The sequence below is a fragment of the Plectrocnemia conspersa genome, unplaced genomic scaffold, assembly GCF_051122295.1.
Source record: "Plectrocnemia conspersa isolate PC_06_02 unplaced genomic scaffold, ASM5112229v1 ptg000011l, whole genome shotgun sequence".
Taxonomy (NCBI): Eukaryota; Metazoa; Arthropoda; class Insecta; order Trichoptera; family Polycentropodidae; genus Plectrocnemia; species Plectrocnemia conspersa.
Genome location: NW_028277175.1, coordinates 25,186,406 through 25,213,809, shown reverse-complemented (window position 1 = coordinate 25,213,809; position 27,404 = coordinate 25,186,406). Strand labels below are relative to the sequence as shown.

The window sequence follows — 27,404 nt, the reverse complement described above, 5'->3', positions numbered from 1 at the left end:
ATTTTATTTTTCTGTCACGTCTACTTTTTTTTTGTAAAAGGTATATAAATATATACAAATACATTAAAACATATTATATAAAGTTATTTTTACCACTTCTAATATTAATATTAATATGTAAAATCATTGCACAATTAATGTTGTAAATATATGATATTTATTTATGGTATGTATAGTTATATTTTAAGACACGGGCGCTTTTGTTTTATTTTTAAACACTTTTACCATCATTAAATATACATTTTCACAGACCCCATTATTGATGCATACACCCATTTAAAACGGGGGTAGCGTCCGTTAATACCCCCGTATTAAAAAGCTTTTAAAATAAATTCTTTATAAGGTATTGAAACATTTTTTCATAAACGTTTTTAATCATTTATACAATATAAGGGATGAAACGATAACAAATAACATTCTATAAAAAGACCCTTTAAACCTTTACACGAATGCCAAGACAAACAGGTACCAAATTTAAATTAAGCAAAAATTTAATATTGCAACTCAATCAAAAAATATTTTTCTTTATTAATTTCTATAAGTCTTTAGTGTTATTTATTTTAGTAGTGAAAAAAAAACTACAAAATTCTTAATTTTTTTATTTATTTAATTTAATTGTATTCGCGTTTGAGATTAATTATTTTATATAATAATTCTGAATGCATATATAAATAATTTATTCCTAATTAATCACCAAAGTCGATAGTTAATCAAGATTCCTATGAGCTCATAGCCCTTTTATATCCTGAATAAATTTGCGCCGAAAAGCCTTAATATGTTAATAAGTAAGAAGGTAATTTTCATAATGGCAATTTAAAAGAAACCCTTTAAAAATAAATTACAACCAATGGCAATTTATAAATTCGAATGGAGGACGCGAAATGGGGATGAAACGTTTAAAGGGAAAAACAACTCAAGGTATAGCACCCGCCACACGGTGCTTCGCATAAAGGTCGGGTCGGATCGTGATCGGGGTCTAGGGGTGTGCGAAATTTTCGAAATATATATTAACATGACACACACATACGCAAATACACGCGAGCTGTGCAAAAAGTTCATGTACTCTTATTCTATATATTTTTATAGCTACTTTAAAGTGAATAGCACGTGGTCTAGACTGGACCGTTCCAGTAGTATAATTTTGAAGCTGCAGCTGTGCGATCTTGTAGAAGCCTCGGGGTGCACTAATAATTAATAGTTAACACTGATATTATTTACAAAAACTTATATTTACATTAAATAGGCAAATATATTAATGATAATAATAATAAGGATATTTTGTTTCCAATACAGCTAAAATTTAGTAACAACATGAACATAATTTGTAAAATTGACTTACCAAGCGTGAGAATCATATTTTTTTAATAATTAATAAACGGCAATATCTTGGTAGGATTTTGTCATGTCGGTTGCTAGCGCAATACTGCTTGCAATTGCGCGTGGTGCAGACCGTACGTGACAAAATATGGATGCTACACGATGCTTTAAAAATACACATAAAAATAATACACAGTAAAAAATTATAAAATAGAAAAACTATTAATACAAACATATACTTTAATGGTGCTTTGTTACATCTTGTTTTTTTGTTAATAATGTCAGTTATAAATTTCAGGGCATTTGTATCATAAAATGCTAGCATATCAACCTTTCCAATATTTTTAAAATTGTACTCAAAGGTCAGACATGACAAAATACTAAACTTCGTAATATAAAACGGACAAAGATAAGAATAATTCGATTTTACCCCTTTCTTCTCTTTCTTATATCATGAAATAATTTTTAAAGTCTATGTTTTGTAAATATACTAAACCACGGATCAGACATGGCTCTTAAAAAAATTTCAGAGCTTGTTAGTGGGAGGTTCAAAATCTAAAAAAATATTACATTCTTAGTTTATCGTAGTTCCCCGTTGCAGGAAAAATAAACAAGTACAAAATCTCTTAAGTTTTTCAAGTGTATAAAAGGATATACGCAGGGCCTAAATGATAACTTCCGCTCAAAGCATCAGCTTCACATCACCAAAATCTTTAACTAGAACGTTCCTACTTGGACTGAGTTTATACTAACTCGAAGTCACTAAATAACGCCAAACGGAGAATATCAAAGAAGCAACCGCTTCTCTCTTCATATCAACCCTGGTTTAGCTTAATCCTGGCATCCAGATTTCAATCTTATTCAGAGGAGATGACTATATCATTCAGACATAGACACAGAAAAGAGTAATTTATACACATTATCATAATTATATACGCATGTGAACGTGATTTAAATTATTTCACAATAATAGTTCATATCAAAATACTTTGTCTAACATAAAAAAATAAACACATCTCACTCAAATTTTATGACAAAATCATCACGATTTTTTATCTCAATTATCCTCCAAATATTTATATTTTAATATAATATTTGTTTTTATTTATTATTATTTTTTTGCATTGCTCAAATTAATGATACAAAAGAATATTAATTATTATCACCCGAGAATGGATAAAGTTGCAGTCATTATTCCATTAAAGGAACGAAAAAAAAAATAGGGCAATTTCATAATCAACAGCCTTAATTGATACCTTTAATTCCAAAATACTATATATGAAGTACGTCCAGATTATTTGGCTCTCCTGCAGACATTTTTTTCTGTATCTTTCACCACTTTAAAGACAAACGCAATCTGACTCGTATCAATTTATTCAATAAAAATTATTAAGAATGACACTTTTCCTCAATTAAAAACAGCTTAGTTTGTATGTCAATTGTGCTATTTTATGCGTGTTAAACGCATTTATTTTGGGAATAACAGATGTTTAGCAGGTAGAAGAGTTCATACATCTTAGGCTACATTTAAGGGTTATCCACATTTATGTATTTATCAAACATACTGGTAAAATCAATCTCAGCTTAACTTTTATCACGTAAGCATATTTGTAAGAGTAGTTGTTCTTACCTTAAACTTGATTTTTTGCATCCATTTTATTGTCAACAACCTAATTGATGAAAGCACAATAATATCAGATTTTTTACTCAGACTTAATTATGAACATCATAGACTTTAAAAATATTTTTAATATGAAAGCTCAATTGGCTGAGTAACCACTCAAAGATAATACATAATAAAATTTAGTATTACAAAAAGTACATAACTTGTATCTTTAAAATTAAATAACGTAGCTCAAAAGTATAGCAACTTTACAAACAACCATTCTAAATATGCTGAGACACACATTTGGGATCGTTGAAACAAATGTAGACGAATTTAAGACCCTTGATATTGCCCGGGGCAAATTGCTCGTTAAAAATTCAAAGGACTCAGGGAAGACCTGTCAATTTATTTATTGAAAGCAAAAGACGTGGGCGGGTTTTTATTTCGACACTAAAGCAATAAAACCCGCCACTCGACGACCCTTCATCGAGTATCCTCTGTCAGCCGGTCGGATAGTTCGGTTCAGTGTTTAAGGCTTTCACGGGGAAAAGGTAGGCCCTTTTATAAGCGCTTTAAAAATGTACAAGCTAACGACCAAATTTACGTTTATGGCTTTACAGAATGGGGGGCGGATGCATCGACTAATTTTAAAAAACGTCAATAAAACCACTCTAAAACCCTTGACTAAATAATAAATGTAATTAAATAGTTGAATATAAATTTTATTATATTTTACATCGCAAAGTAGAAGAGCGCATTATTTATTTTAAAATATTACAGTAACGTGCTGTATATCGTTTTCAAGGATCGAACATTTGTAACAATACGATAAACGATCGATAATTTTTTTTTAGTATGCTCCTATCCGCGGAGCAGTGAGTGTTATAATTTTCAAACTAACGTATCTTAACATTAAAACCAATAAAAATAGTGCGAATAAAAAATCCTTCCCTGCGCGATGTATAAAAAAGTGTACTCTAAAAAATGTGAAAACTCCTGATGATGCTGGGGGACAATCTTCGGCGAAATATAGAGACTCGTTCCAAAAACAAGATGAACGCGAAAAAAACACGTGAATATTTTTTTTAAATATATATATTTATATATATATATATATATATATATATATATATATATATATATATATATATATATATATATATATATATATATATATATATATATATATATATATATATATATATATATATATATATATATATATATATATATATATATATATATATAAATATATAAATATATATGTGTGTGTGTGTGTTCGACGTTTCGATTCCCATGATTGGGTCATCTTCTCAACTTCAATACCGGACAAACCATCTATAGCTTAGCTGCAAGTCACACACGCACATTTATAAATCCTGGCCCCTATTTTATAGTTGGCAGTTTGCATCGTGAGGCGCTAATTGAAACGTCACTCGTTTAGCGCCGGCACTAATTATGCGCGTCACACGCACTCGATTAGCGCCGCGCTGATTAACCACAAATCGGCATTAGCTATCGCTTTCTCACTAATTATCCAGCGCGAAATTAGAGGCGAATTCGAAATTATATATTAAGCACCGAGGGATGTTTTCGACTGGCAACACTGAAAATTTCGTGAAAACAGTAGAGGAGGGGGTAGAGCGCGTGGATTGGGGCGAGACGAGGTCAACGAGGACGACGCAGTGTTTCTCAGAATTTTCATAAAATAACGTATCAAATATATAATAAATATTATATAAATTTAATTAAATATTAGACTTCAAAAGTAAAGTATTTACCATGTATAATATTTATAAAATATGTACAGAAATACTTAAAAATTTAAATAATGTAGCTTAAAAATAATTTCAAAAAATGTATATTTGTAACATTTCATTAGACGGGATATTATATTTTTTTAATAATATCAATATAAAAGTAAATATTTTATTTGTATATACATATAGTAATATATATTTCATGGAAAAAATGTGTTAATCGATACTCTGGCAAATCGCAGATGAGGATGTTTATGAGCCAATTGCATCGCTTCTTAATCACATCTCCAAATGTGAGCGCCTTAAGATAACATATGATTTAATTAATTTTCTAGTGCGCGTCCTCTTGTACTAATAGTAATTTAGTCGGCAGTGATAATGGGTATTTAACGCTCGGACCGGTTTGTGCTATTAGGTGTCCGTTTTGTAGTAACGAGATATTTCTTCCGTTGTGAGTTGTGTGGTCGAACTATCGAAACGTAGGAGATCTCTCTTTTCGTTGTTAGAGTGGTTGTTATGGTGACTTATAATATATGCCTAATGGCGCAGGTGATTTATAAACAGAATCTAAGCAGTGTTTTTTATTTTTTTTTAATTGTACTTACTTTGCAAACTTTGTGCTTGAATCGTGTTATTTTAAGTGCTTGGCTAATCAGCGATAAAGCAATATAGCTAGCGCCGATTTACGGTCAATTAGCGCCGGCGCTAAACGTGTGACATTTCAATTAGCGCCTCGTGATGTGAGCCAGCAATAAATAACGGTAACGGCTCATAAATGGCGGTGCATAAGTCAAACAATTAGGACCCGGAGCCGGATACGATTAATCACCGGCCCCATCTCGCCATTATCGAACTTCTAAAATTGATACCAACCCCCTCCTCTGAAATAGGGAGAGGGAGGATAGGAAAAGTTGGGTTGCGAGTCGATTAACGATGGCGATAATCGGTTATCCGTGGCGGCGTCTCTGGGTGGATGTCTATCTGAAAAAATATAATTAATCATCGCAGGAAGAAAATGCGTTCGGGTGGATTTGATTATTAAAAAAGTGTATAATAAATGAGTTGGGGATGAACTGATGTTATTGAAAAGTAGATTCTTATATCCTTATATAAGTCACTACAATACTATAATAATGAAAATAGATCACCCTAAAAATATTTCATATTAAAAGAAGGGAACAAGTAAAACTTCAATAAAAAGAGAAGGTAAAAAATCAATATTCACGCATTTAATATATTTTAGTTAATTGTTTGATCACTACTATTAAAAATAGATAAATTTCATAAACATTCGGTAGAAAAGTAGGTACTATTATTTGTAACGATAAAATTATATTTGTATTTTATCAGTGTTAAAGAGTTAATCTAACCATGTTTTTAAAAAATATAAAATTCATTATTTGTAACAGTTCATATATGTATTATAGAAATACTAAAACTAAAGTTTTAGTAATTTTTTTTTCGAGATTAGCTTGCTGCCCATTGAAGGGTATTAATACAATCAATAGTATAAATGATATTTTTTTTGCTATATATATTTAATTCATTGTTATATAAATGTTATAGGCTATTAAAAAAACATTAAAACTAGTATTTAATACTGCACCACATTTTTTAAATTATAGTTAAAATCACATGAGTAAATTTTATGTATTAAGTCAGTCAGTTGTTTGTGTTCATCGTATGTGCATGTGTCTGCCGTGCAATTAGCCAAGATTGTGGTAACCAACCCCTTTGGAGGTGAAAACCGGCAGATATTTGCGCGTAAGTAGCACAATTTAATAAATAGTATAAATAGATTGATTAATATAATATATAAATAGTATAAGATAGAAATAATTAGTATTGTTACATAAAAAAAAATGGCCGATAGCGGCGTGAATATAGCGGGCGTAATTACGCCAGAAAACAGAATAAAAGAAATGGATGAATTGAAAACAAAATTAAATATATTATTATCAAATGGTAATATACTATCAAAAGAAAAAAAAACCATTATAACTAATACATTTGATATTATGCATAAACATTTATTAGATGTGTTAAAAACTAATAGGGACGATGTAAATAATAAAAATGAAAATAATAACTCAATATTTGAGTTATTAAATGAAGTTAGAAAAGATGTTTATAATATAAAGGATAAACTAAATTTAAATAACAACATTATTAAAAATAAAATGCAAAAGAAACATTATTCGGAAATCGTAAAAAAAGGAAAAGATATTGCGATAATTATACCTAAAAATTTGCAAAATATAGAGCAGACAAAAAAGGATTGCAAAAATTTAATTAAACCAACAGAATTAGAAGTTGGAATACAAAATATAAGACCAATAAGCAAAGGAGGTATAATAATTACATGTGATAGTAAAGAAGATGCATCGAAAATTACGACAGATGCAGTAAAAAAACTAGGAGATAAATATAATATAAAAGTAGGAAATTTAAAGAAACCAAAAATAAAAATAATTGGAATTTCTGAAGAATTAAAATATGATCAACTAAAAAAGTGTATAATGAAACAAAACACATGTGTAGAAGAAAACAAATGTTATTTAGAAGTAAAACATATTAAAAAAAACAAATTTAATAAGTATGATGCTATTATTGAAGTAGATGTTACGACATTTAAAAATATAATGGATGTAGGCAAATTAAATATTGAATGGGATAGGTGTAAAGTATATGAAGACATATTCATATACCGTTGTTATAACTGTTATGGTTATAATCACAAAGCCAGTGAATGTAAAAATAAAAAAAATTGTATAAAATGTGGTTCGGAAGAACATTTAATAAATCAATGCAACAAAAAAGAAAACTGTGTGAATTGCTGTAGAGCAAATAAATTACTAAATCTTAATTTGAATGTGGAACACAACTCCATGGATAGAAATTGTTCAATTTATAAAAGATACGAGCAAAATTACTATAATAAAATACAATATAATATAGTATAGCAATTAAAAAAATCAAGTTCATATGGGAAACAAGAATCAGTAACTGGGATATTAATCAATGCACAAGGTTATTTAAAACATAAAGAGGAAATAGAATTAATTACTGAAAAGGAATATCCAATATTTTTAGGGTTAACTGAAACCCATATCACAAATGACATTGAAGAATTTGAACTAAATATTGGCAATTATAATATAATTAGATGTGATTCTAATTCCAGACATACAGGAGGTGTTATACTGTATATTAGAAATGATATAAAATTCAATACTATATTTAAAAATAATCAAGATAAGACATACTGGTCTATCACAGTTAAGATTTTTATTGAAAAAATTCCCATAATATTATGTATAGCATACAGATCTCCAAATAGTAATCCGAATTTATTCATAGAATTTATAAATAATATTGCAGAATGGAGTTTTGATCAAATTTTGGATACTGTTTTAATTGGAGATTGGAATTTTAATTGGAACAAATGTGAAGATTTTTACACAGCAAAATTAGAAAAAATATCAAATATATTTGGTTTAAGACAATGTGTCAAAGAAAATACAAGGACTAATAATAGATCGAGCACATTAATAGATTTAGTATTTACCAACAACAAAAAAATTTATTGTGAAGTAAAATCAACTCCAAGAATAACTGACCATTCAATTGTATATATTTATATAGAAAAACATAATGAACTTAAGTTTAAAAAAACAAAAAAAATTGATATAATTAAAAAAATTAATTTTAATAAATTAAGATTAGAATTACAAAAATGTGACTGGAATGTAGATAATATGGATGTTAATAGGATATGGAACAAAATTTATAAGAATATAGTAGATTGTAAAACAAAAAGTCAATATAATTTTAAAAAGGAATATCGTTACAACCCAAAACCGTGGTTTAATGATGATGTTAAAAATGCTATAAAGAAAAGAGATGAGTCATACAAAATTTTTCAAATATTAAAAACAGAACAAATAGAATATAAAGTCTTTAATGAAAAATGAAAAACATACACACAATGTAGAAATATGGCAGTCAAAGTATTAAGAATGGCTAAAAAGAAATAGTATGAAAAATTGATAGATGAAATACAAAATGATCCAAATAAGATGTGGAAATCAATAAAACAATTAATTAATCCAACTCAGAAAAACGACATAATAAAAATGGAAATTAATGGAAATATATATCAAGATCCTTATATAATGGCAGAAAAGATGAATACATATTACATTGAGAGCATAGAAGAAATTGTAAATTCAATACCAAGGATTAGTAATTTAGTACAATATAATAATAAAACATTAATTGTAAAATTTAGTAAATTTAAATCAGTATCATTAGATGAAATTCATAACATAATATGTAAATTTAAAAAAGGAACTAGTACTGATGAACTAGATATAAATATAATTAAAGAAACATGGGAAATAATAGGAACTAAATTAAATTATTTAATAAATAAAGCACTCTCATTAGGAGAAATGCCTGAAAATTTAAAGATTGCTACTATTGTACCTATACCTAAAATAAAAAATAGTAAAAAAGTTGAAGAAATGAGACCAATCAACATGCTACCGTGTATAGAAAAAATAATAGAAGAAGTAGTAATCAAACAATTAAAGGAATTTATTACTTCTCAAAACATAATATGTGAACAACAATCGGGATTCAGAGAAAAGCATTCCACTGAAACTGCATTACAAGTAGTGATAAATGATTGGCTGTTGGCTAAGGATACAAACAAAATCATTGGAGCAGTTTTCTTGGATTTCAAGAGAGCCTTCGAAACAATAGACAGAGAAATAATGTTGAAGAAATTGGAGAGTATAGGTATAAGTGATATAGTTTTGAGATGGTTTAATAATTACTTATATAAAAGAAAACAAAAAGTTAAGATAAATAATGTATGTTCTGAAGAGAGGTTAGTGTATTATGGAGTACCACAAGGGTCTAAATTGGGACCATTGTTGTTTGTTTTATATATAAATGATATAGTTAATAACGTAAGAAAATGTAAAGTTCATCTATTTGCGGATGACACATTGATCTATTGCATGGGTGATAACATTGAAGAAGTTGTGAGTAATTTGAATGATGAATTAGGTGTGTTAGAGATATGGTTAAAGAATAATGTACTTAAATTAAATGAGAATAAAACTAAATGTATGTTTATTAATTATAAAAATGTGTTAGATGATAGTACCAAAATAGTAATAAATAACTCTAATATAGAAATAGTGGATAATATAAAATATTTAGGAGTAATTGTTGATACAAAATTAAACTTTAAAGAACATTGTAATTACATATTAAAAAAAATTAGTAGAAAAATAGGTTTATTATCTAGATTAAGAAATATATTAAGTATAAATACAAAAAAATTAATTTACAATAGTATAATATTGCCCCATTTTAATTATTGTGCAACACTTTTAAATATGTTGAATAAATTAGATAAACAAATGTTGCAAAAATTACAAAATAGGGCAATGAGAGTAATCTTAAATAAAAATAGATTAACTAATTGTAAAAGTATGATTGATAGATTAGAATGGTTGAATGTTCAAGAAATATTGAGTATGAATGTTTTAGTATTTATATATAAGTTAGAAAATAATATGTTACCACACTATTTTAATAAGTATTTAATAAGAAATAAAGATGTACATAAATATAATACTAGAAATAAAGAAAATTTAAAAATAATTAAGTATAAGAAAACGAGTACGGCTAGGGGAATTATGTACGGAGGTTTTAATTTATATAATAGTCTTCCAAGAGAAATCCGAAACAGCAAAAATATAACGGGTTTTATAAATGGAATAAAAAAACACCTTCGTACATATAGAAATAAAATATTATAATATTAAGTCTTTATTATTGTATATTTTTTCTTTCTGTTATGTATTTTTTATATATTTTTATATATGTTTACTAAATTTGTTAGATGTAAAGATTAGCTATTAAGCTAAATAAATTAATAAAATAAAATAAAATAAGTCAATGTTAAGGTACCAACATTTCTTCAGCCGGTATTGAAGCGAAAAATCTTCCAATTTCTTTTATCATCCTATTCGTTACTTTTGTCATCATAGGAGGTCCCAACTCTGTGAATATATCTTTCCAATACTCATCACTGAATCGATGAACATTATCAGCTTATAAAAAAACAAACAATATTAAAATTAAAATATGCTAATAAATATAACTCTAACAAATTACCTAATTCTTTATTTCCATTGAACAGATTATCAAATCTGTATATAACAATATCCGGAGAATAGTTCGCTTGATACTGTTTTATTTTCCAGTGATTTTTATTATCTTTTCCTTTTACTGTCTCATAATCGATGTCGTATGAATATAATGTTTTACCTAAAAATAATGCATATATTAAACAAAAAAGTATTGATTGTTTGTATATCAAATCTTACCTATTGTGATATTAGCTCTTCCTGAACCGGCTACAGTCAATAAACTCGATTTGCCATTTAATTCATAATCGGCTTCCATATATCCACTGTTAGTGTATTCAAGGTAAATCTTCTTACTTTTGCTATCTACTCTGAAATGCAAATGCAAAATGTATATCTTTTTTTACGGCTTGCTTATACGTCAAAACAGGTTCTTAATTATACAGTTTTTTTCCATCAAAGTCTAGGCCGTTACCGTGATATTGAAATTAAAAATATAAATGTATAACACTCACTTTAAATCGTTGATTATCGTAGTTGAAGGTCCGTATAATACGCAGTTGGTCAAACTAAACTTGAACGTGGGTGAAACTTTGTTTACAGTATCTTCGATAATGAAGGGTTCGAGTCCGTTAAGTTTTAACTGGGGATCGCCGCTAACCAATAGGCTAACCAGACTTTGAGCAGTTTTTTTCAAACACGAGTTAAACTGCGGACTCGATTCTTGGCACGGCTTGAAGTATTGTACTGTAATGTAATAAATGCTATATTAAATAACAGAATATATAATCAGGTTATGCAATGTTTATGGTAAAAATAAATTTAAGTAAAATATATATGAACGTATATCTTCTAGTGCAATTTTAGTATTCGCGCTAAAGATTTATTTAATTTGCTCGATATTAAAGCGTCATCTTATAAATAATACTAACGTCTAATTGCTTAACATTTAACAGATATATTTTTTTATCCTTGTGTTGAATACCCATTGCTTCTTATTATATTTATAATTACTGACAAATATTATGTTATTTTACTTACTTTTACTTTTTCCATATCCTACGCACAAGCAAACAATAAACAAATTAAATATTCGCATATTTTCTAATAAAAATATCAATTTGGTACAATTATTTTAGCACGACGCTACACTAGCTCAATCGGGACAAGAATGTTATATATTAGAATATGCCAATACATATATATATACTGAAAACCTGTCCGTCGAAAAATAAACAAAAAACATGTTTAGCAAACGCATAATTAATTAAATAAACAAATAAGAACACACAAAAATACGTTGAGAGCGAAATAGGATTAACTTTGGAGCAGCTCCAGTGTGTAATCATTCTTTCACTCGTAAATCTGATATGCCATATTAACATGAGCTGATGTATCTGAATATATTTATATGTATACGAGGTATAAACGAATTCTTTCATCTTTTTCGAAGAAATCATATTCGTTTTGACTCTTATTTAGTCAAAGGCGTTTTTATTCTACGTGTAGTATTTTTTGTCTCGTATTAACACGAGATGAACATTTATTATATATTCAGCAAACATACACGTATATGTATTATATTATATACAGCAATTTCATTTATATTAAGGTCATAATATTTTTCAATACTTTTATATATAAGAAATTCAACATATGCATAAATAAGCTTTATATTTTTTTAACATGTAAATAAGCATTATTTTTATCAAATCATATCTTAATATTTTAATAAAACTTTATATTAAGTGACTGCTCAACAGTCGTGAACTTACTTTGTGTCTAACAATATATAATAATAGAAGTTTATCTATGAATGTGGTGGACCGATTATAATTTTAAGCTAATACAGAGTATTTATCTAAAGAATCAACAATGTTTTGACCTTTCATATAAATGTATTATTTAGTTAAGCTAAGCAAATTTTATACTATATTGAAATGGTTTATACAGTAGGTCAGATTACACTTGGTCTAAAAAAATTGCAGATATAAAATATGTATATTTTTTTTAAATTTATATATAAACAACTACTTTTTAGAACAATATCTATTACCTTTTTATTCGCTGTTTTTATGAAGTAAAACAATGTATGCACAAACATACAAAATAAATCTAGTCAATTTTAAAACATATCAACATGAAATATGTCTCTAAATAAGTAAACGATAATACTTTTTTTTCTGGAGATCAGCGTGAATTGGACCAAATTTAGACATGATTTTTTTTTTTAATAAATGCAATATATTTAGACAAAAAGTATACATATATTTTTTTTATTTTTTTTCCAAACAACTAGAGAGAGAAAATATCTATCGGAGACACACATTATGATATTTGGTACAATTTTATTAGCTTCTCTGATTTTTTTTGCCAACCTATCCACATTATCGTAGTAATTACCCGTATAAAATTTTATTTTAATTTTAAAAACGGTAATTAAATCATGTATGTAGTACGAATAGAGAAAGGCCTAAGATTAACTTGGATTTAAACCAGTTTTGGAGCAACCTCCTTAACTTTTGGGCACAATAGTATCCGTTGAATAATTAACAGGCACGCATCATCGATTTAGTCGGAATAAAATATTAGGCAAAGGCAAACGCCTGATATGGGTAGGCACTTTAGGACTAAATCTTTTGGTTTCGTGTAATATTAAGGGGCGTCTAGCCGTCGTTATGGCAATTTTACGACCTCTTAATGCATTCTTCTCGGGTCTATTGATTTCGGCAAACAGCGCCCATTCGAAGCCTTTTTTACCCTAATATTGAATGGGCATATTTTACAAACACATAGTCGTTGATATTTTATCGCTATTGAGTCATATATCAAATAGTATCAATTAGTTTCTAATTCGAATTATACGTCAACTATCAAATGTGTAATTAAGCTGGAAGTAAAAATATCTAGGGTACAGCCGACATATTTTATTATGATAGCGATTAAATATAGTTCGAGTCAGATTGTTCTAAAATAAAATTTATTTATTTATTAATTTATTTAGCTTATTAGCTAATCTTTACATCAAACAACTTTAAGTATATAAACATAAATAAAAAAATACACAACAGAAAATAAAAATATACACTAATAAGACATAATATTATAATTTATTTCCATATGTACGAAGGTGTTTTTTAATTCCATTTAGGAAACCCGTTATATTTTTGCTTTTTCGGATTATTCTTGGAACATTATTATACAAATTAAAACCTCCATACATAACTCCCCTAGCCGTACTCGTTTTCTTATACTTATCTATTTTTAAATTTTCTCTATTTCTAGTATTATATTTATGTACATCTCTATTTCTTATTAAATACTTATTAAAATATTCTGGTAACATATTATTTTCTAGCTTATATATAAATACTAAAACATTCATACTCAATATTTCTTGAACATTCAACCATTCTAATTTATCAATCATACTTTTACAACTAGTTAATCTATTTTTATTTAAGATTACTTTCATTTCCCTATTTTGTAATTTTTGCAACATTTGTTTGTCTAATTTATTTAACATATTTTATATTGTTGCACAATAATTAAAATGGGGCAATATTATACCATTGTAAATTATTTTTTTTTGTATTTAAACCTAATATATTTCTTATTCTAGATAATAAACCTATTTTTCTACTAATTTTTTTTAATATGTTATTACAATGTTCTTTAAAATTTAATTTTGTATCAACAATTACTCCTCAATATTTTATACTATCCACTATTTCTATACTAGTGTTATTTATTACTATTTTGATATTATTATCTAACACATTTTTATAATTAATAAACATACATTTAGTTTTATTCCCATTTAATTTAAGTGCATTATTCTTTAACCATATTTTTAATATACTTAATTCATTATTTAAATTATTTACAATTTCTTTAATATTATCACTTATGCAATACATTAATGTGTCATCTGCAAATAGATGAATTTTACACTTTTTCACATTATTAACTATATCATTATTATTCAATACAAATAACAATGGTTCCAATTTAGACCCTTGTGGTACTCCATATGACACTAATTTCTCTTCAGAATATACATAAATTATTTTAACTTTTTGTTTTCTTTTATGTAAGTAATTATTAAACCATCTTAAAACTATATCACTTATACCTATATTCTCCAATTTCTTTAACATTATTTTTCTGTCTATTGTTTCGAAGGCTCTCTTGAAATCCAAGAAAACTGCTCCAATGATTTTGTTTGTATCCTTAGATAACAACCAATCATTTATCACTACTTGTAATGCAGTTTCAGTGGAATGTTTTTCTCTGAATCCCGATTGTTGTTCACATATTATGTTTTGAGAAGTAATTTAAATTTAGTGAATAATATTTATAATATACATCAGGCTATTTTGATTAGAAACTGTATTTTTTTTTAATTATTTTTGTGTAATAATTGTAAACGTTTACAGTAAAATGTTTATCTTTATTTTAAAGATAGTTTTTATAACACTTATTTCGAAAAGACTTTATTGCTTCAATCAGTAGTTCTCATTGCTTTACATTTGCTCACTTTTCCTCAGACCTCGAAAAAATTTCGCACATCTTAACGAGCCTTAAAAATTTGCTGTTTGTCTAAAAACAATACATGTCTAAGCACTTTTCGATAAAAGCAAGCAACGTCTAGGACGTTTCGTGTTTTTATCACAAAACGACTTGTTTGGTGACCCGTTATAAATGGATTTACTTGAAATCATTTAAATGGTATAATGTATATGTATTTATAAAACCGAAAAATATTTTTTATTTTATATATTTTAAATATATCTAAATTAATATAATATAAATTAGAGCATTTTACATTTTAACCTCCTGTGTTATAACTGTATTATCTTTAAAATATATTAACACTCAGGATATAACTAAAGGAATACTTAAATATAACTTCTCCTACCCTTAAATATGTCAATACATAAAGGATGCCGCTTTTACAACTGGTAGGGTGTGAGTTTGCCCACGGACCGTTTCTTTGGCGTGATGAATCATTTGGTTAATATGCTTTTTGGAATATCAATCAATGAAATTCAAATATATTATATTAAAAAATATATTTGTTTCCTAAAACAGTTCACCTTTCTTTATTGTATTCTAAACCGGTACAAATTATCGTCTGAGGCTTTTCAATTAGCGGCAGACAAAACTAGTCAAAATTTAATCTCGGTTCTGGGTAGTGAAAGCAATTTAAAAAGCAGCAAAAAAAATGCTTACAATAACTTATTACTTCCAAAATCCTATAAATATACAGCTTCATCAAAATTTAGCATGTGACAATGATAATTGAAAATTTTTGAAATTAAACACTGAAGGCGTGTTCAAGTAGTGACCAAAAATAATTTTTGTTTATTGTAAAAACGAGCCATATCCACATGTTTGACTGAAAACGTGCAATGTCCATGTCTGTTTTTATTTTTTAATATTTTTATAGTACAATTTTTTTTGTTATTCTTTTTATATATCGTATTTCTAAGTATTTTTTTTTTAATTAGGAACAAAAATTGTTTTTTGCTTTACTGTAAAATTTGGTTTAATGGACATATCTACTTTTTAAAAATAAGTCTTCATTGAAAAAAGTATTCTTTTTTAAAAGCACATATTAATTTCTGATTTTCAGAATTTTATTTTTTTTTACTGCGCACATATTCATAAAAAAATATACATTTTAAATTTGTTTAACAAGTTAAGCGCAATCTCTGTTGGTAATATTCTTAAATAAAAAAGTGATTGCAATACATAGGCTAAACCCCCTTTTATGGATACTTTTTCCTATTTTCTAAAAAAGTTATTATTTAAAAATACTGATCTATCGACTGAATAATGAATTGTTTCCAAAATATATTTTTATTTCTGTCTTATTGCTAGTAATGCAAAAGAACATTTAAATGAAATTATAAAACTGAAAAAATAATATTAGCTGTCATAATAAAAAGTTTCACAACTTACTATACAAATATGAAGGACATTTATTTATTCAGGAATTAAACTGCTCTCGTTACAAGAACATTTAAATATGTCACATATTTTTTTTTAAATAAATATGATAAGAGTATCTTATCTGCATGGATTTTATTAGTAAAATACTAAAATATATGATATTATAATACAATTCTTTAAATATTTATATATAAAGTAGATCGAATTAATAAAAATATATATCCTGGTGAAGTTCTTCACGCGTAATCTCGTGGAAACACCATTGTTTCGGAAAAGTTTACCCTTGCAAACGCGCAAAACGCCATAAAAGGGTATTTATAGAGAGAATAGTATTATTTTTAGACTTAACTGCGCAAATCCCCGGCGCCGAACACTTCATCCGCGAAACAATGTAACTCGGAACAATTCGCTGGACGCAATAGGTATACGTAAGTAAAGCCGAAAAGCGCTTTTAAAGCACAAAAACGCATTTTTAACCCCCTTCTTTCTTGCGATATCCGGGAGCTTTTTGTGTGTCCCGTGAGCTTTCCAAAGTTCGAAACTGTGTTGTTGCGAATTAACCCCTTTATAAACGGGGATTATATTGACTGGCAATATCGCATTATCGTCTGCGGCTTTCCAACTAGCGGCAGGCAACACTAGTTAAAATTTAATCTCGGTTCTGGGTAGTGAAAGCAATTTGCTAATTGATTTTGCTTTGACGTTTATGAGAACTTAACACAAAGGGAAATTTTTAGAGTTTACTATATTTAATTCTGATTATAGTTAAGAGTATTAAGTGTTTAAATATTTACTTCTTCATTTATTATTGTTATTTACAGTATGATTTTAATTATATTTTTGATTACTACGCAATGTCATTTTTAAAATCAAGGATATTTATTTATCATTTGAAAGCTATTTATATTTACATACATTATTATTATTATTCATTCTATATATAACGAAGAGAATGAGTTAATAAAAATTATATTGACTCATGTCAAAAGCAAATAAATGTCATGTGCCATTTGGTGAACTCGCGTGTGATATTGCATGTCGCACTAGTTAAACACGCTGTTCACATATGGCACCACCGCACAGGACTTCAAAAAACCATAAATAATCTCGTATGGCCATTTTTTATCGTATTTTATAATTTAGTCTAGATCTAACGCGATTTTCGCTATGACTTTTTATATATGGGTAGGGGTTAAACCCCGATACGTTATGAAAGCGCTTCATCACAAAAGGAAACATCGATCGACTCGACTATAAGTGGAAGGATAGAAGTTGTGTTGCATAAAGATGAGTGTGTGAAGGGTTAGAGGATAGATTCGTCGACAAATGATGAGATAAAGTATATATATGATATATATAAACGTACTTATTTACCTATCGCTCTCACATTGATTAGATTGTTATCATAAATTTACTAAATTTATTTATGATCTTTCTCTACATCTCCTGATTCTTCTTTATAGCATTTTTGACGTCAGTTTATCTGTACTTTACTGTCTAATGATATTGATACTTGTATATATTTTCAACCTTTAAAATAATTTTATATAGTGCTACATATAATATTATAATATATTATGAATTATTAAATGGACCTAAAAATCTTAAGATATTTATCTTGCACACTACTTTGACCGATCTTAGCTTAATAATACACTATTTATCTAAAGCAATTTGACTATTAAATAACATATGTATATAAAAATATTTTTCATCTTCGTATGAAGAATTTGTGGATTTTTTGTGCCCAATCACATTTATTGTGCGTTATTTATTATATTTTAGAATTAAAAAAATGGTAATAATGTATGTCTGTATACCTTTCATTTATTATTTCAAGTATCAATTTTCGAGAGAGCGACCCATGATAAAATCGCACCCGGGGCCATAAATAAAAAATATTCTGACATAAGTGAATGCGGCCCAGCATCGTCGATGTGAAATATTCATCATTTTCGAATGATTTATAGTCAGTTGACCTGGACGACGATGGATACGGACGTATTGGGCCACTCTGTCCTCAAAAAAAATAAAAAAAACACAATGGGGATCCCTCATAGAAGCTTTCCGAATGTATACATATTTTATGTCGTTATTGCTCTCTTATTGAATTCAATTTTGTGCGACAAATCAATATAAATATGCTAATGTCGAAAAAATGTATGTAAAAAAATGCGTAAAGGACAAAATAACTTTTGAACAAAGCGTTGAGGTGTATTATATATTTTTTTCATTTCATTTGCTCTGGATTGCTATGAATTCAATTTTCTTATTTGTTTTCTAAGAAAAGCCTCGATGCAGATTTATTGTATTTTCTTTGTAGGATCATGCGTATTCAGCATCTTTTTATCATAAAGAAAATGTTTTAGTATGCTATACATAAATTACATTCTTTAATATTTAAGGACAGTAACTCAAAGTATTTTTGTTTTAGTATTTCTAAAAATAGATTGTTTTTAATATAAAATTTTAATAGAAAAATAGTAATAATGTTTTATCAAACATAAGTTTTTGGTTTAAGCTCGCAATAAATTTGAGATACTTAAAAAAATTCTTTGCTTTGATTAAATTGTTTTTTTAATTTTAATTATTTCACCAAACAGTAAAATAAATTAAACATATTGTAGCATTATTTATTATTTGTGTTAATATAATATATAAACAGAAAAAATAACACAGTGTGACAAGATTGTACATCTTGTGGTTAACAGTGAATTTATTGCAGTTTTAATATCGCAACCAAAACTTAAAGTATGGCATATAGATTGTATTTATTAATTTAGGTTATATTGATATTACAAATAAAAGTAGCACATCTTTTGGTGCGTCATTTTATATAATAATAATGGCATACACGAATATTCCAAACAGCAAAAATTCTGAATAAAGGCGATTGGTTCATTGTTAAATATATTTTACTTTATTATCTATCTGCTTAATATTCTTTCTATTTTCAAGTAACTATTTGTGTAATTATATGAAATGTATCATACCAATGTAAGTTACTAATTTAATTGTAGATTATTTTTTAATTAAAATTCTAATAACATATGTTATATTTATATAAAGACATTAATTTTTATATATATTTACGTAATCTTAAATATACATACATATACATATATTGATTATCTATGATCAGAAATTTTGTAGTTCGAAATTTTCGTTTACGCAATATTCACTGAATCATAATTTCACACCTTTAAATTTTATATTACAATAAAGATTTGTAGGAACTAAATTTTTAATTTCATTTTGATAAATATTTCCATAAAAAGCAGTTTTAAATAAAATATAATTTTTAAATGTCAGATGTTAAAAAATTAAAGCACATTGATGATATTTTTTATATTTTTCTAAGCAAGAAATATAAAATTAAAATAAAATTTTAGTAAATTTTAATAATAATATCCATTAAAGCGAAATTATTAAAACATGGTAGAAAAACGCCAAACTAATTCAACAGCTATTTATTATTTTATTAGCTATCCATTAGCATTCCATTAACCATTAGAGGATTAAATATAAGCTTTTTAATAACTACATTTTACCTGTCGATATAAAGCATTGCTATAAAAACCATTTATTTATTTTGTTTGTAATACAATACGACGCATAAATTAATTATGGCGTCAATTTTTATTTAAATTTTATTAATTTTTACTTGATTAAAAGCGAGATAAAACAGCTGTTTACAATATTTAGGAATACCTGCATCTCTGTAAACGCTTTGTCAGAAATATATTATCACCCTAATAAATATATTATTGAAATAAAAGTAAAATACAACGTGATTTTTTTATTTTATTTACTTAATATAAATTTTAAAATCAGTAAATACTGCATATAGTACTATGTAGTTTTTAAAGATTAGGTAGTAAGTCTGTGGTTGAGACACGTAGTTTTAGTATGACGGTTATGGGCGAAAAGAGACGTTAACGACCAACAAGCGCGTGGTCAGAATCGACATTCATATTTTTCAACCGCTTAGTAGATGTTTAAAAACTCTGACTTGAATCTCGCTGCTATATAAAGTTGACCTGTTAAATTCTACATCTATGTATTTTCGTATACATTTCACAAAATTATTTCAAGAAAAAATAATATATTAAGACTAGCTTTTTAAACAATGTTAAAACCAAATTAACCACAAATCAGCTGTCAGCTGTAAAAAATTGCCAATTCAAAATACAAACTTAAAAAAAAAACATTCTGTATAAGCTTTAAAGTATGTTAGGACTTCCATATTTGAGGACATCCCAGAGGCATTCCCACTTTACACAACCATGTGCCTTAGAACTGCTGGGCTCTTGAATTCTTAAAATTTTTCAATAATTTATCGACTATTGAGTATATTCGATAAATTATTGTTTATATTGATTATATGGTCTCAAGATTAGGAATTATTAATATTTATTCCCTTGTATAAAATAGGATCTAATAAAAAGTACATATAATATAGAACAATTGCGCTTATATAAAAAGGAGAGTAAGGCTTCATGAGCTGTCATCAAATACTCATGGTTTTGGGGCGAAACTCAGGACTTAGTAATTTTATGGTTTCAAATAGATCTATTGTATGATTCGTATTTACATTTACTTTAATTTCATATTGAATAGTTTGTAATCAGTGCACATTGCACCATTAAAACTAGCAAATACAGATCTAATAAAATCTGTAATTCTGTTGACAATATATTTTAGAATATCTGCAATAATTTGACTCGTAAGATAAACATTGTTTTTACATATCTTAAATTGATATAAATTTTAATATCAACACGCAATAACTGTACAAATTTATTTACGATCAACCACACGCGACATATGTTCACACCGCCATTTCAAATCACATAAAACGTTTATGAAACAATTTCCAAAATTTATCACCAACAATTCAATACCTTTATAATATCCAATCGTGAATTCCCAAAATGATCAATATGCCATTAGTTTTAACCGTAAGACATCACGTCCGTCGCCACGCACGTGTTGGCGTAATTAACGAACACGTGTAACAAATCGTCCGATCGCTTTCAAAATACCCTACCATCACGATTCGGCCGTAAATAATTTGATGGGCACACGGTAGCTAAGTACAAACACAGAGCAGGTGCAGAATTTCTGGCAAAAAGTGAAAAATCGTGCTGAGAATTTGAGACGAGCTGCTTTTCACAGACGTTTGGGCTATTCTCTTTGTTTTTTAACAGAGGTTGATGCACGTCCGATCGAAAAATAGTAAAAAATGTTAATGTTTTTGCTATTTGACTGACGATAACCAAGGGTTTATAGTTGCATCTTAGGACCAGCGATGTGAAATTTAGAAATATGAGTTTATGTGTTTTTGAGGTACACATTTTTAAATACAACCTGAAAGTTAGTGTTACAGATTTTTAAATATTAGTTTTATGAGCTCGAAAATAACACTTTATTATTTATAATTTATACGCATAGTTTAATATTCAACTTATTCCTTGATTAGAAACATATTTAAATAGTTATGGGTATGTTTTTGATTATACAATTTGCATATAAATAATTTGACAATCAGTTAAATATTTGCTTGGTTTAAGATTAATTAGGTAAACGTATTAATAATATAAATTATTACTATAGAAGAATATTTCTGTATAATGTTAATTTTACGTCATAGAAGTGAATTTAGTTTAACTTTAGTTATATGTTTTAATTGTATTTTTTTATTTACAGCTTTAATGTAAAAATAGTATCTTAAATTAATCAAAAAAACCTAGGTAGTTTATTAATCTAAAATTGTAATAAACATTTGAATTTAAACTATTTTTTTAACATCAAAAGTTTATTTTTTCCTATTAGAAATAATTTTATTACTATTTTGGTGACACATATGGTTTTGTGACAAAAACTATATAGCATATATAATAAATATGTATTACAGATAGTACGTTTTGGCTCAAAAATAAAGTGCCACGATATTTGTATGTAAAATTAAAATTACACCTATTTTTTTTCAATATTACTTGTATTTTTTAGGATCGATTAATTAATTTTTCTTTAAAAGAAAAATAAATAAATTTAAAAAAAAAATAATTCTATTAATTAAAATAATCTAGAGCTCAGTTTTTGGTTCTACACTATAAATGAATAACTTTCTAAAAAGTAAATGTGCAAATCTTGCTTTTCAATTGAATACAAAATAGATTAATAAAATGCTTCATAAAAAAACTCAAAAATCACAGGTAATTAGACAACAGACATTTTATAAATCTTCTATACTTAGAATAAAACATTAAGCTTTCAATGTTCACATTTTTGTAGTACATATATGTAAGTCCTGCATGTAATGTATTTTTTTTACAAATAAATAAATTAAATGTGAAATCAATTTGAATGAAAATGATTTAAATAAATTTATTGTTGTTTTAAAATGTATGTATGTGTGTATGTATGTATGTGTGTATGTATGTGTATATGTATGTATGTATATGTGTATATGTGTGTATGTATGTTGTTATAATTTGTTTTGCTTATTATTTGTATTATTAAGTGGCTAAATCTGTTTTTTATACTTTTTATTGTATACGTTTTCATTTTTCATTTATAACTTAAAATTGTATTAAAGTGTTATCGCAGAATAAGTAATTTTATACTCATACGGAATTACGTTAATAAATAAATATATAAAAAAAATAAAATATCGGTAATTGTTTATAAATTGTACTCGTTCAATGGTTTTGTGATCCTATACATATTATTATAGTAGGACAATTTTTATTAAATAAAATGTTTGTTTTAGACCACAAAAACCAGTTTTAAAAATATTAATTGTCGAAATCGTTATTTTTGGTAAATTAGACTTATCTCAAACATATTATTAAAATATCATAATATATAGTTTTATTTGTCCAATTATTAATAATCTATGTCATTGATGTAATGCATTAGCACAGTGTTTCCCACGGTGGGGCGTACGCCCCACCGGTGGGGCATCACGCCTCAGAGGTGGGGCACCACGCTTCAGAGATGGGGCAGGTCGGAAATTATCAAATATTCCACATATAAATATAATTTGCTCGTTCACGACTAAATATACCCACGTGCGTAGGATTTCTTAAGATTTGGATTTATACCTGCTGGGCATGACGAATGCCTACCTTTTTGTCTTCTGTGTGAGAAATCCTTTACCAATGAAACAATGAAACGAGGTCGTCTTGAAGCACATTTGAAGGCGAAACATAGTACTCATAATAATTCAGATATTATTTTCTTTCAAAATCTTGAAGAAAAATTTGGAAAACGAACAACATTAACAAATCTATTTTGTGCACAAACTGCAAGTATTGATCGTAGTCTTGAGGCTAGTTACCAAATTTCATTGCTCATCGCTAAATGTGGAAAAAACCATACTATAGGAGAGGATCTAATCAAGCCATCAATATCAGCATTTCTTAAAACAGTTCTACAACAAGATGACAAACTCGTGAAGGCTATGCCCCTCAGCAACACTACTGTTTGCAGAAGAATAGACGAATTGAGTGAAAACGTTGAAATCCAACTTGTTGAAAAGCTGAAAACAAGAAAATTTTCACTACAAATGGATGAATCAACTTTGAGAGACAGTGAAGCCGCGTTGCTAGCTTACGTAAGATATATTGATAAAAGAGAATTTGCAGAAGAAATGTTATTCTGCAAATCATTAGAAAGCACCACTACCTCCAAAGATATATTTAATAAGCTAAAAGAATATTTAGATGTTAAAAATATACCAATGAAAAATATAATATCTTGTGCTGCAGATGGTACCCCCAATATGATGGGAAAGAAAAATGGCTGCTTAAAATTAATGAAAGACTAGAATCCAGATATGACTGTGGTGCATTGTGTTATTCACAGGGAAAACTTGGTGGCTTAATACATTTCACCTGTTCTAAATGAGGTACTAAATTCCGTTATAAAGTGTATCAATATGATTAAAACTAGTACTAAATCTGAGCGTCTCTTCAAGTTATTTTGTGAAGAACAAAATGCGGAGCACGTAAGACTGTTACTTCACACTGAAGTAAGATGGCTCTCAAAAGGAAATTCCTTAAAAAGATTTATGGAATTATTTGATACCCTTTGTGATTTTTTAAGCAACCGATCTGATATGAAGTTTTTGATGACGGTCGACGGTAAAGCATTTGTAAGCTATTTAACTGATATATTTGAAAAATTAAATATTTTAAATAGCCAACTTCAAGGATCGGAGAAAACACTTGTCGATGCAAAAGCAAAGATATTTGCATTTACCACTTTTATTGAATTATCTAAAAAAAATATTTTGAAAAATTTTACTGGCTCCAAAAATGTGAAGTGACTAATAATGCTAAACGTGTTATTTTGGACCATCTGCAAACTTTATCAACTGATTTTAAAGAACAATTTGCTGATTTAAAAGAGATACATTTTTCGGCTTCGTTGACACAACCAATGCTGGTAGATATTTCAAATGAAAATTTATATGAAGAACTTTCGGAAATGCAAAATGATGATTCGATTACAAATTTATTCAATATAAAAGGAATAATGGCATGGATGTGCGAAGAAACTAACACAAACTATCCTAATATTACTTTGCATGCTAGAAATTTATTATTACCCTTTCCATCATCTTATTTAGTGGAATGTGGTTTTAGCGCCATAAGCGATTTACTCATTAAAAAAATAAATCGATTGAATATTACAAATAGAGGGGACTTAAGACTGAAATTAACCAAGTTAGATCCAGACATAAAATTTCTTTGTAGCAAGAGTAAGTGAATTTAATAATGGATTAGGCATTACCATTTTATTTTATTTTACTTACATTTTTAATTTGTATTTTGTAATTATTTCAATTATAATATACGTTTTGAAAATTTACCTACTGTTTTATTAAAAAAGATGCTGGTGGGGCATATGACTTTTGAAAAGACTACGGTGGGGCATGGCATAAAGAAGGCTGGGAAACACTGCGAATGATTCGCATGTAATTACAGTACGTCGATGTTCAGTTAGTGTTGGCACGTAGTGTTGTAACATGTAATTTCCTTATATGAATAATAGTTGAAAGTTGAAAATAGCAGTTGCACTAGAAATGGCAGCTAAAATGCCATGTGCAAGCGTTACGTCGCTACTGTTCACCGCTTAGAAAGAGTTATTGTAACAAACAGACGCGTGTTTTTTTTTATTTATCGGCATTAATATTGGCATAGCATCACAAAATGCCTCTTTTAATAATGCTCTCCATAATGAAGAATTGCGGTTTTAATATTTTTGGTTTTGTAATGTCGCACATAATAAAAACCTACAAGTAAGTTTATATTAAAACAGACATTTATATTTAATTTTAATACTAATAAATTATTATGTGTATTATAATTTACAATCATTAGATGTTACTTTGTAGCTAGGGTCAATTTTTAATAATAGCGCAATTTTATAAATAAAAATTCTGCCTCCGACGACTATGACCTCAGGCTTACCATACAAAATCGTACGGACTATGCAATTCCGACCCTTTTATGTTTTTATAGTATAGATAACAAAAAATTAAGCATTCTAGCAAGTAATATCTACAGCAATACAAATAATGTACAACACATAAAAATACATAATTTTAATCACAAAACTAAGATCCAAATAAATTAAATATGTACTTTTTGTCAATCATTATCATAAGCTATCATAAAAACATATTTTTTCAATTGTTTAATATGACAAAATCTTATTGTCCTTTTTAACAAATATTAATTTTATAAAAATAATGTAAAATTATTATGTATTTTTAATTAAAATATGTTAATATATATAATATTAAAAAACTAGTGTGATTTTGTATGTCTTGCAGTTGGTGTCAATCTATTTTTGGAAAACATATCACCATCTTCATTCTACCCAAAAACATCTCTTTTTCTCACACTTCCAAGCAATTCTCAAATTGTCTGCGTTCAAAAAATGAAACGGCAATAGCTCAGCGACCGGGAATTGGCAAGAAAAACCGGATAAACCGGCCTTAAAATCCGCCACAAAGCCACTAGAATTCTTCGGGTGAATAGAGCTCGCGAGGGATACGCGAGGATAATCCCGCGTTGATGTTTTCTGACGCTAAAGTGCGACCTCTTCCTGTCTCGTGGAAGGGAAGACTCCGCCATTCAAATCTTCGGGAAGGACCGAGGTCGAAATTGCCGGGTCTTCCTCCCACCAACGCCTCCCTGAATAATTCCCGGGGAGATTTGCGAATAGCCCTTTGTGATTTTTCGCAATCACTTTTCCGCGGATTTTCTTCATTTACTCTGTCGGATTTCTTTTATTTTTTCCTTTTTCTTCTTCTCGCCCATCATATTTCTCGCATCCCCGCGGGATAGCGGCCGACACCAGAAAAGATGAAAGCCGCTCTTTATTCTATTTCTCCAGATGCAATTTCAGAAGACAAAACTTTTTTTCTTGTGCTTTCATTCAAACTTCAACTTTACGCGTTTTGAGAGAGAATGTTCGCGTCATTTGTTCTTCTTGAATAATTACAATAATTTGTATAATTTTCATGATGAATTTAAACTTTTTGCTAACGTAAAAAAATGTCTTTTATATAAATTGTAT

The 27,404-nt window shown here is 27.7% G+C and overlaps 2 protein-coding genes across 15 annotated transcripts in view; one reads left to right on the top strand and one right to left on the bottom strand.

Moving 5' to 3' along the window:
* mmd (disintegrin and metalloproteinase domain-containing protein mind-meld) overlaps positions 1 to 27,404 on the top strand; it is a 641,110-nt gene that overhangs the window by 328,805 nt on the left and 284,901 nt on the right. The gene's annotated exons all lie outside the window — the stretch shown is intronic.
* Positions 5,261 to 12,042, bottom strand: LOC148230072 (circadian clock-controlled protein daywake-like). Of its 3 annotated transcripts, none has more exons than XM_088196893.1 (6): positions 11,892 to 12,042; positions 11,366 to 11,597; positions 11,091 to 11,221; positions 10,879 to 11,031; positions 10,676 to 10,814; positions 5,261 to 5,664 (listed from the first exon to the last, which is right to left on the bottom strand). In XM_088196893.1, exons 1-6 carry the CDS (start codon positions 11,947 to 11,949, stop codon positions 5,661 to 5,663), a joined length of 717 nt encoding a protein of 238 aa, XP_088053019.1. In that variant the 5' UTR covers positions 11,950 to 12,042; the 3' UTR covers positions 5,261 to 5,660. The 3 variants fall into 3 exon arrangements, with proteins under 3 accessions (XP_088053019.1, XP_088053016.1, XP_088053018.1); XM_088196890.1 differs by having other exon boundaries at positions 5,404 to 5,660; XM_088196892.1 differs by lacking the exon at positions 5,261 to 5,664 and having other exon boundaries at positions 10,500 to 10,814.

Excerpts from the sequence above, each read along its gene's own strand:
- LOC148230072 (XM_088196890.1), bottom strand. The coding sequence starts at position 11,949 with ATGCGAATATTTAATTTGTTTATTGTTTGCTTGTGCGTAGGATATGGA. Across the intron at positions 11,032-11,090 it reads AAGAGCTAATATCACAATAG|GTAAAACATTATATTCATAC; the intron begins GTAAGATTTGAT and ends CATTATTTTTAG. Across the intron at positions 10,815-10,878 it reads CAATGGAAATAAAGAATTAG|CTGATAATGTTCATCGATTC; the intron begins GTAATTTGTTAG and ends TTTTTTTATAAG.